Raw genomic sequence first — 11,914 nt, 5'->3', positions numbered from 1 at the left:
AATTTGTAACTAGGCTCCTTAAATTGTTACATCTACCTTTGATTTTTTTTTGTGAAATATGTTTTTTTCCCCTTATTTTACCCTAAACACCCTAGTGTATTGTTTATAATATGTCTTCCAGAGGAACAGAATGTTGTTTTAAAACTGTAAAAAAAAATCCACCATACATGAAGATGGAACAATTTTTGAGAAAATGGGGTGGGGAAGAGATTTCTGCTGCACACTATGTAGCAAAATCGTAAACCTTATAAACAGATTTACAATTACACATAACACACAGAGAAAATCTTCCAGCAAAATTTTATGCAATAAGTTTTTATGAAAAGATTATTTAAATCACACTTTTAAAGAAAATAAGCATTAAAAAGACATTTATAAATAGAGTTGCAGCCAGCAAATTAAGTACATGATTCCTTTCTTACCCAGTATGTGAGAAGCCCAACAAGAGAGGAACCACTGCTGGATCTAGTAATGGGAAATGAACCAGAACAGATAAGAGAAGTAAGTGTGGAGGAACATCTAGGCAATAATGATCATAATATAAGAAGGTTTAAAATAATGATGAGAAAGACACAAGTAAGACAAAGACCAAAGTAATAGATTAGAAAAAAAGTTAATTTTGAGGGGATGAGAATGGAACTATGGAAGGTAAACTGGAAAATAATTTTGACAAAGAAATAGAACAGCAGTGGGTAATATTTAAAATGATGATCAATAGAGTTCAGGAGAAATATATTCCTCTAAAAAGCAAGAAGAAACTAGCCAATAATGAAAAACAATGGATGAATAAAGAGATAAGAGTAAAATTGAAACTAAAAAGGCATACATTAATTATATAGACAATAAATGAGAGCATGACAAAAGAGAATATGAAGAGATTAGGAAAGAAGTCAAAAAGGCAATTGAGAAAGCAAAGAGGAACTATGAGATTAAATTATCACGGAATATAAAAAGAAATAGTAAAGTATTCTATAGACACATAAACAACAATAGAAAAATCAGAATAGGGATAGGGCCACTAAGGGATGTACATGATAAACTCACAGGTAACGACAGTGAAATGGCAGAAATATTGAATAGTTACTTTGCCTCCGTATTTATGAGGGAGACTAAGAAGGTGGGCAGGACATTAGAAGAAGAGATCGATAAAGATATTAAACCATTTAAGATTGAAAGGGGGGAGATAATTGATAAACTAATCAAACTTAGGGAGGATAAGACCGCTGGTCCAGATGGATTGTATCCACAAATATTATAAAAGTTAGGGAGGAGATAGCAGAGGCACTATTACATATATGTAAAAATTCACCAGAAAAGGGAATAGTGCCAGAGGACTGGCAGACAGTTATTGTTATTGCTATATTTAAAAAGGGAGATAGAACAAGTCCAGGGAACTATAGCCCAGTTAGCTTAACATTCGTGGTAGGAAAGATAATGGAATCTTTATTCAAAGATCTAATAGAAAGACATCTAGAGAAAGAAAATATAATAAAGAATACTCAGCACAGATTTCAGAAGGGAAAGTCATGCTTGACCAACTTTATTGAATTCTTTGAAGAACTAACAGAAAGAGTAGACAAGAATAATGTAGTAGATGTAATATATTTAGATTTTCAAAAGGCCTTTGATAAGGTATCACATTGTAGACTCATGGCTAAGGTGGAGTCAGGGGACAGGTAGTAGAACGGATTGCAAGTTGGCTACAAAACAGAAAATAGAGAGTAGGGGTTATGGGTAGCTATTCAGACTGGCAAAAGGTGGGAAGTGGTGTTCCATAGGGATTGGTGTTGGGACTACTGTTGGTTACAGTTTACATTGAAGATTTGGATTTGGGAATCGGAAGCACAATTTCAAAATTTGCGGACGACACCAAATTGGGGGTGTGGTTTATACAAAGGAAGAATGCGTCAAAATGCAAGAGGACAGAAATAAACTTGAAGAATGGGCGTGTAATTGTCAAATGAATTTCAATATAGATAAGTGTGAGGTGATGCATTTTGGTAGGAAGAATAAGGAGGCCACATACTGCTTGGATAATAAGAGTCTAAACGGGATAGAGGAGCAAAGGAATCCACGGGTACAGATACACAAGTCACTAAAAGTAGAGACACAGGTTAATAAGGTCATATAAAGGCAAATTAAGTGCTAGGGTTCATTTCTAGAGGGATAGAATTGAAAAGCAGAGAAGTTATGTTAAACTTGTATAGAACTTTAGTTAGACCACACTTGAAATACTGTGCACAATTCTGGTCTCCATATTATAGAAAGGATATAGGGCATTGGAGAGGGTGCAAAAAATATTCACAAGGATGATACCAGACCTAAGAGGATATCCTTATCAGGAAAGGCTGGACAGACTAAGGCTCTTTTCTCTCAAAAAGGGAAGGCTGAGGGGTGACCTGAAAGAGGTCTTTAAGATAATGAAAGGGTTTGATAGGGTAGAGGTAGAGAAAATGTTTCCACTCGTGGGGGCGTCCAAAGCTCGAGATCATAAATATAAAATAGTCGCTAATAAATCCAATAGGGAATTCAGGAGAAACTTTGTTACCCAAAGAGTGGTAAGAATGTGGAACGCGCTACCACAAGGAACAGTTAAGGCAAATAGCATAGATGCATTTAAGGGGAAGCTAGACAATCATATGAAGGAGAAAGGAATAGAAGGATATGCTGATAGAGTTAGATGAAGTAGGGATGGAGGAGGCTCGTGTGGGGCATAAATGCCAGCATAGACCAGTTGAGCCGAAAGGCCTGTTTCTGTGCTGTAGCTTTGATGGAACCTGATGTAAGGTATTGATGGGACTGTTGATACACTGGGAGTATTAGACTATTTCCTTCATTTGGATCATTTATTTGTCATTTAGTTTTGAATCTGTTCCACATACTCTATAAGAGCACAAGCTCCTAGAGGATATTTTTTTTTGTATGTTCCAGGATATTGATTGGTTTCAAATTTTATGAATGTAGTTTTGCCAACCCTTTATCTGCTGGGCAGAAAAAAATACTGTGTGTTATTATATCAGAAAAAAGGCCAATATTCATATCCATGTCCCAAAGAATAATGGATCAGAACGCTGCCATGAACACCACCATCATCTCCACTATCATTACCATCAATAACACACATATCACTTCCTCCATCATCCATAAACCCACATCTCCACCATCAATACTACCATCTCCACCATCAATACCACCATCTCCACCATCAATACCATCATCTCACCATCAATACCATCATCTCACCATCATCTCCACCATCAATACCACCATCTCCACCATCACCATCAGGACACCCAAATCCCCACCATCAATACCACCATCTCCACAATCAATACCACCATCTCCGCCATCACCATCAGCACACTCATGTGAAGGATCAGGAATTTGGGGCAGAACCCATTCACACTAGGATTCCATCCTGTTTGCAGTGGCCCTTTAAATTCCACTGGGGGGACTGTGAGTGGGTTTTTTGCCTCCCCCCCACCCCACCCACATCAAGGAGGCCACCCCACGAATTCCACCTTTTATTCCCTTAAAAGACCTCAGCAGAATTCTCACTGAGTTCCGCTGACAGCCTTAAGCAATCCCAAACCTTTACTATGGAAAGGTAATTGATGCATTGGGAGCAAAAGATGTGAAGAAGAAGATTTTTGTCAAACCATTCCATGGTCTCCACTCTGCCGTTGGAGCCTGGGGCTGCTCCGACATTCTGGCCAGCGGTTCAGGATGGGCACTTCTGAAGCACCCTTGAAGACATGATGCGCACACCCCAGCCATGCAAATGACCATGCCTTGAAATGTGGGACGGGGTTTGCGGCTACCAGTGCTGACAGTCACCGACTCCTCTTTGCCGCAAAGTAGGCGGCAGGAATTTCAGGGCCAATATGTCCTTTGAAAGTTGCAGGAAGCAACCGATACACGTAGGGTTAACCCTTGATATGTGGTCTGCTCCAATAGTCAGAAAAGGAGGATAATATTCGATTAAATCTGGAGAAACAACATTTTTGATCACTATCATGCATTGAGCACCCGACAGAATTTGCTTTATGCACAAATGTTGATGTTTGTAAAAATTGAATTAATTCAAAGTATCTAAAATGAATGATAATCTGTAACTTCCTTGTGCATTTCCTTTTATAGATTGAACCTCCAACAACAAGATGTACAGTTTTATGGGAGGAGGCTTGTTCTGTGCTGGTGTGGGCAATATCCTACTAGTTATTTCCACGGCAACAGATTACTGGATGCAGTACCGCCATTCTGGCAGTTTTATGCACCAGGGACTATGGAGATATTGTGTGCCAGGAAAATGCTATCTACACACTGACAGTGTTGGTAAGGAGATCGAAAACAGGCATGAATGGAGTTCATAGCATAGCGAATGAACACAACAACCTAGGAATTTAATTAATCCAATTCAGGAAATTTATCAAGGATTTGAGTATAAGTAGAATAATCGTTGAAGAACATTAGCAGATATTAGAGATTTTGTTTATGGATAAAAATGGTAGTTGGAATGCAGGGATACTTTTTCCCTCTCAAACAAAGGCTGGATGTTGCTAGAAGGCAATTGTTCCTGTGATTTAAGATGACATAATTCTAGCTTCCCTGATGGTTTAGTTGGTAAAGGTTCCAAGCCAGGTTCAGCTCTAAGGTTGTGATGAGTGAGCTGATCACAGATGAGGCAGCAATTGGGGTTATATTTTAAATTATTTCAAAGACAGCCACTGAGTAGGAAGTGTACTTAAAAAGAGAGAGAAAGAAAGCACACAGGCACTCAGAGTGAACAATATATAAACATACAAAGAGGACTAGAAAATACCATCTGGTCCATCAAGTCCACAACATCAGACATGGTACTACCACATAGAGATTGTACGCAACAAGTATACAGAGAGATGCAAAACACACAGAAAAAAGAATTGGAGACAAGCAGAAAGATACAAAGAAAAGGGAGAGAAAGTGTGACAGGCATACAGAGAGAGGGGGAGACTAAAGGGGTGCAAGACATGCAAGAAGAGAGGGGAGGCAGAAGAGATTTACTAGAATTATTCCAGGGATGAGGGACTTAAATTACGTGGATAGACTGGAGAAGCTGAGATTGTTCTTCTTGGAACAGAGAAGGTTGTGAGGAGATTTGATAGAGGTATTCAAAATCATGAAGGGTCCAGACAGAGTAGATAGAGAGAAACTGTTCCCATTGGCAGAAGGGTCAAGAACCAGAGGGCATAGATTTAAGGTGATTGGCAAAAGAACCAAAGGTGACATGAGGAAAAACATTTTTACACAGCGAGTGGTTGAGATCTGGAATGTACTGCCCGAGGGAGCGGTGGAGGCAGATTCAATCATGGCCTTCAAAAGGGAACTGGATAAGTACTTGAAACAAAAAAATGTACAGTGCTATGGGGATAGGGTGGGGGAATGGGACTAGCTGGATTGCTCGTGCATAGAGACGGCATGGACTCGATGGGCCGAACGGCCTCCTTTCATGCTGTAACCTTTCTATGATTCTATGATTCCAAGAGAGAGGAAGACAGGGAGAAAGCTATGTGAAGAGAGACAACTAAAAAACATTTCTATCTCATGAGCAACATCACAAGAGATTAATAGGTGCAATAAATATTTATATCTGTAAATGTATAATGCCCTTTTGCCTGGTATCCCAAGGTTCAAACCTCCATTTTAAGGACACAAATTTTGGCAGCAAAGGCAAAGCTAGTTATTTATTCCAATAGCACATGAAACAAACAGAATATCTGCACAGAAATAAAAACAAAACATGATGGGAATGTATTGGGCAATATTTTGGGTTTGACAATTGATCAGAGCCGGGTTCCATCCAAAACAATATCCTTTCTTTCCTGTTCAGATTCTGACCAACCTATTCCATGTTTTCAGCATTTTTAAATTTTCAGCACTTGTGGCCTTTCATATTATTCCCAATATATCTGTACAGTCCTAACCATTTACATTCTCAATCTGCCAATCTGTTCAGTACCCTATGAACTTCTAACATTGAACAGCTTTTTGATTAAAAATGGTGAATGATGAAAAACTGAGAACTGTCTCTTAATTTCAACAGAATGGAGTAATTCTACATTAAATGTAACAGCTTTAATAGCCAAAGAACATAACAAAGAAAAGGTGGTAGAAGTGTGGAACTCTCTCCCACAAAAAGCAGTAGATGCTAACTCAATTAATAATTTTAAATCTGAGATTGATAGATTTTTGCTAGCCAGGGGTATTAAGGGATATGGAGGCAAGGGATGGAGTTAGGATACAGATCAGCCATGATCTCATTGAATGGCGGAACAGACTTGAGGGGCTGAATGACCTATTATGAATGGTTCCTATGTTCCTAATATTTCCATTAATGAATTAGAATACATTAATATTTACCCACATTAAAAGTATTCCTGATAATTAAATCACTTTTGTTATAACTTCTCACCATGCTGTGTTTGCAGCCTAGATTAGACAATCACCTTCTCTGCAATGGTGCTTGGTGCAATCAGGGACTTTTAACTTTCTATCAAAATAAATGCCCCAAATTGAAGCCCTGGTGTTATCATGAACGTCTTGCTTGCACTGTCTACCCTGTGAGAGACACACAATAGTATCAATATCATAAGATTTCTAATCTGGACAGCAATGGTCATCAGCTCACATGAGGCTCAGGTACGGGAGAAAAGACAATCCAATTTATTTGAAGCCATTCAGTAGGTTCATAAACAGCCTGTCTATATGGCCTAAAGTGAAAATAAAATACTTTATTTCTCATTTGCCCTATTACTGTCTTTTGCTTATAACAGAATTTGAATTGACTTCATTCTGATGCATAATAATAAATAATTAATACCGTCCTTCATTTGTCCTGACTTTTTCTAGCATACTGGGATGCCACGCGAACATTCATGATCCTGTCCCTACTGGCATGCTTCATTGGCATCATTATTGGCGTCATGGCATTTACGCATTACTCTTCCTTCAACAGATTTGATAAAACTTTCGCTGCAGGCATCTTGTACTTTATTTCATGTAAGTAATGTGAATGGTTTTCAGACATCACAGAGGCCATTCACTTTTTCCAATATTTCACAACTTGTGTTCTTACTATAATGATGCTCTTTTTATTTTGCAGGTATGTTTGTGTTGCTAGCCATGGCTATTTATACAGGTGTGACAGTAAACTATTATGGTAAGCGGTATGGCAATTGGCGCTTCTCCTGGTCCTATATCATTGGGTGGGTGGCCGTGGTGCTCACCTTCTTTGCAGGTAAGGCATTGTCTTATATAAGAGAAGAACTCCTTTAAGGTCTATACAGTCTCCCTTTGTTTCTGTACAATGGATTGTCAAAAGCAAATTTCTCCACTCTCCTGCAAGTGCTGGGTCATAGTCGGCTACAGTTCCACTTTATTCTAACTTATTTTTTCTCTCCCCTTCTGCTGCTTCTTAAAATATCTTTTGTTAAACAGCAGGATGTTGATGAGTACAGTAAGGTAGTGGCATTAACATACTAAAAGGGACGACAGGAGATGACAGGACAATCTGCTTTCTATCTTTGAAAATCTCATTGGAAGCCAACTGGAAAAGCTGTGCAAGTGTGTTAAATCCATGCACATTCATCACTGCTTTACTTCTTTAGGGAGCTGTATAAGCAGGCAATAAAACTTCTCAGTGTCTGCTTAAACCACTCCAAAACAGTACTGATATCGATCTATTATCTAAACTGCACTTTAAAAAGAGATGTGCATGAAAACTACTTCGATAATAATAAGAGGTGCTAGTTATTTATCTCAATAACTACCCGCAGTCATGGATAGTTGGAGAGGAGCTGGCCAGTATTTCATCACTTTGGAATCATTTGTTGTCACACCAGTGGTTCACTATTTTAATATAATATTAATGGTAGCTTCAGCTCAGAATTGCTGCTGGTACTAATAGTGTGTCAGCTGTGCACGGTTTATGTATTTTGGGTGTATACCACACTCCCAGGAACAATTGATTTTACTGAATGAGTGCCAGTGTGTTAGTAGGAACACAACTAATCAGTTAATCACACTGCGCCTGCAGTAATGGTGGAGGGAAATGTTAAATAAAAAGCCAAAAACTGTAAATGCTAGAAATGTGAAACAGAAAACCGAAAATGCTTCAAACACTCAGCAGGTCGGTCAGCATCTGTGGAGAGAGAAGCAGGCAAGTTAATGGGCATGATTTTAGCCCAGGGGGTGGGGGTGGGGGGTGGAATTCCTGTTGGGAAACCCGGAAGTACGGATTTCCCAGACGTCCTTACGATTTTGGCTCAAGGACGTTGTTTTTTTCTTTTTTGCCGGTTTCCCGCCCGACAGGCCAGCCTGATTGACAGGCTGCCTCTCAGTCGGACGGGAGAAGAGTCAGGGAGAGGACGTGATCAGGTATGTGTTAGATTTTGGGGGGTGGTCATTGGGGATGGAGGAGGGGTGGAGGGGGTCAGTCATCAGCGGGCTGTCATCGTGGGGGTCGGAGGTCACTGGGGGTGGGGGGGGCAGTCATCGGGCGGGTCTATCATCAGGGGGGGGGTCAGTCATCAGGGGGTCAGTCATTGGGGGGCTGCCATCAGGGCCGGGATCATCATGGGGTCGAAGATCGTAGGGCGTGGAGATCGTGGTGGGGTCGAAGAGTGTGGGGGGTCGGAGATCGTGGGAGGGGTCGGAGATCGTGGAAGGGGTCGGAGGTCGGAGATCGTGGGAGGGGTCGGAGATCGTGGGAGGGGTTGCTGCAGGTAGACTTGTTGGGCTTGGGGGAAGCACTCCTGCTCCTCCGGGCCCACAAGCTGTGCTATAAAGGCACTTACCTGCAATTTCGGGCCTCCTTGCCTCCTATCACATGGCGTGAAGGAGAAGACCCAGGAATCCCGGCCCCAAGGGGCTAAAATCAAAAATGCTTTGAAAATGCAGGCCCGGAGCCTCCTTAAAAGTTTTTAATGCCCAACCCGCCTCCTAAGAGCAGGTTGGTCGCCCGCCCCTCTCTCTGCCACTGTGAAAGCCAGAAATGGATGGGTCGGAGGCAGTTTGGAGGCGGGTTTTAGAATTTTGCAATCGCTGCTGCCCTCCCCGCCCCCAATCCACCCATTTTTCCAGGCTAAAATGGTGCCCAATGTTTCAACTGTAACACTCCATCTGATTTTTCCAGTTCGAAACTGAATCATTAACATGTCTGTTTTCTCCACAGATGTTGAATGACCTGCTGAGGGACTTGTTAAACTGTGTTAAGGGGGTGAAATCTGTAAAACCTAGCTTACTGTGTACATGCCTGCACTTTTTCCAGTTTCATTGGCTCAGCAGTAAGCCCTGCATTCAGTAAACCAGGTAGCAATCATGTGGCTACATCGGGTTTCCAGCACTTACAGTTGAGCCAATGAACCCCTTTTTGCCAGTCCTCTATGGCACCCAGCATAGGGAATGCACAATTTCAGCCTGGCAAAGGAACTCTGATGACCTGCCGCAAACTGAAATGAAGTACGATCGTTCCTTTCTCAATGGCGCACAGTCACTGCAAAGGATGGCCGTACTTGGGAGCTGCAAAGGATAGTCATATGTTCACACAATTATGATTGATGAAGGCCTGACAAGAACACACAAAAGAATGGAATGATCTTACAGTAGGCTTAATCATCTATAACTTTCTTCCTTTCTGTCATCAGAGGTCCCTTTGCAGGGATACCATCAGGGGAGCTGTGTTTCCTTTACACACTGTGTGACTCTTTTTTATCAGGCATCTCCTATGCACATTATAAACTAGATCCTTCTCTGAACGACATCAATGAACCCATTGGGTTTTTATAACACTGCTTTTATGATAATTTTCCGATTGCTTCCAGATTTATTGAACTCAGTTTCACAACTTGCTATGGTGAACTCATGACCTCTGTGTTGCTGGTCCAGCATCATAACCTCTAGGCTACCATACTCAATTGTACATGTTTTTGGTTCATTATTGTGTCATTTCTCAATTGATCTCTCTGATGCGCTGATTTGACAACAGAACACATTTCTTTCCTAGGTATCTTCTACATGTGTGCCTATCGTATGCATGAGAGTCCACAAAGCCCAAATGCTCGTTAATACCCAAGACTGCATCTAAAGAAATGGAATAATAGAGAGGACCATCACTATTCAACGAGTCCCATACTATGAAGTGGTATTTTTTCATTCTCCTTAGAAAGCTAGTTAGTGAAAGGTAGGCAGAAATTGAAACAAATTGTAGCTGTGTTTTCAGAATTTGGCTGTAGATTTTCTAATTACAGCATCTGAGAAATAAAGTTTTAAAAAGGCACAAAAATGCTCTCAAGTTCTTTCAAGAATGTTGTGTGAATTTCTCCACAAAGTAATAAAATAATGGAGAAAAAGTTATCCAGTTTCCAGTGTTATGTAGAAGATCAAATCTATTTAATGTATGGGAAATGGCAAAAACTGAAACTAAATTGAATTCATCGCACTCACTTCATTCTACTTAATAAAGGTTCCTTGAAGATCCACTATAATAAAGCAAACCTAAACTTCTACTGCAATGTTATTAGATGATCTTTGTAAAAGATATTTTTTTATATATATATTCGTTCTAAGGAAGTGGGCGCGCTGGCAAGGCCGGCATTTATTGCCCATCCCTAGTAGCCCTGCGAAGGTGGTTTAGCTGTTTGACACAACTGAGTGACTTGCTAGACCACTTCAGAGGGCAGTTAAAAAGTCAACTACTTTGGTGTATGACTGGAGTCATATATAATCCAGACCAGGTAAGGACGGCAGGTTTACTTCGCTAAAGGACATTAGTGAACCAGTTTGGGATTTAACGACAATCCAACAGCTTTCATGGTCATTTTTACTGATGCCAGCTTTTTTTTATATTTTCAGCTTTCTTTTTTATACTGAATTCAAATTCTCAAACTGCGATGGTGGTACTTGTACTCACGTTCTCTGGATTACTTGTCCGGGCCTCTGATTTACAATGTGCCAATCAGACCACTGCCCTCTGTTCTTCAGTGTGCACATGTGGTTGTTTTCCCTTACAGATGACAGTATAATGGAGATGGCTACATTTTATGTCTTAAAATGCAGGATTTAGTTACAAATTGCATCTGAATTCAGTTCACGTCACTTTAATTCAGAAAAAGACGTCTGGTGTCCAAAATTATTTTCCATTCGTTTCCGTAATGTTAAATCCGAATGGACCAAGTCACTCCCCTTTTGCTGCCATTGTATAGAATTTCTGCAAACCCAAACTACTTTCCACTGTATAGAATTCCATCCAAATTTCAATGAGCCCAACTGCTTCCAGTCCGTTCCCATTATATAGATACCCATGGGGACCAAAGCTCCTGCTATTCACTCCTACTGTATAGCATTGCAGTGGACTAAACCATCTCATTCACTCTCCCTGAATAGAATTCCTGATTCATTTAAATACAGATTCCTGATCTAAGCATAAAATGTTCCCTGATATCAAAATGTTAATGCTCAGCACATTGCCTCACTAGTTTCTATAACCTAAGTACTTGTATTAAGCAGTTTCAGTTGTTTTGGTTGAATGGCTAAAAAGATGGCTAAGCTGTGATTAAAAAAAGATCTGCAAAGAGACTGCTTCAGACTGTTTCCTAGATTTGCTTCAGTTGTACTGGCTACCTGCGGACAATGCAGTCAGAAATGTTCCCAATGTTGGTGCAGTATGACTGAGGCATGAGACTGTAAGAACACTGGGATCAATACCCCTGACAAGTGTATTTATCAGGGGAACTAGATGAATCCTTAACCCTTCACCTTAACTCCTCGATGAGGAACAAACTGATGTTTACCACCCAGTCTATGTCTAGGAGGTAATGATGCCTACAGTTGTCACACTGCACCGTCTTACATCAGCCAGTTTGGATTATATTAGCAT

At 40.4% G+C, this 11,914-nt stretch overlaps 1 protein-coding gene across 1 annotated transcript; it reads left to right on the top strand.

Annotated features, from left to right (window-relative positions):
• The first annotated feature begins 4,160 nt into the window (after positions 1–4,160).
• On the top strand, positions 4,161–10,104 carry lim2.1 (lens intrinsic membrane protein 2.1). The gene is made up of 4 exons (XM_067970774.1): positions 4,161–4,335; positions 6,889–7,038; positions 7,142–7,276; positions 10,043–10,104. Exons 1-4 carry the CDS (start codon positions 4,161–4,163, stop codon positions 10,102–10,104), a joined length of 522 nt encoding a protein of 173 aa, XP_067826875.1.
• Positions 10,105–11,914: the final 1,810 nt, after the last annotated feature.

This window comes from Heptranchias perlo, chromosome 33 (genome assembly GCF_035084215.1).
Source record: "Heptranchias perlo isolate sHepPer1 chromosome 33, sHepPer1.hap1, whole genome shotgun sequence".
NCBI classification, from domain to species: domain Eukaryota; kingdom Metazoa; phylum Chordata; class Chondrichthyes; order Hexanchiformes; family Hexanchidae; genus Heptranchias; species Heptranchias perlo.
The sequence above is the reverse complement of the archived record's forward strand: the minus strand, read 5'-3'. Positions and strand labels throughout refer to the sequence as shown.

Coding starts and splice junctions, on each gene's coding strand:
- lim2.1 (XM_067970774.1), top strand. CDS start 4,161: ATGTACAGTTTTATGGGAGGAGGCTTGTTCTGTGCTGGTGTGGGCAAT. Junction 4,336..6,888: donor TCTACACACTGACAGTGTTG/GTAAGGAGATCG, acceptor GACTTTTTCTAG/CATACTGGGATGCCACGCGA. Junction 7,039..7,141: donor CATCTTGTACTTTATTTCAT/GTAAGTAATGTG, acceptor TTTATTTTGCAG/GTATGTTTGTGTTGCTAGCC.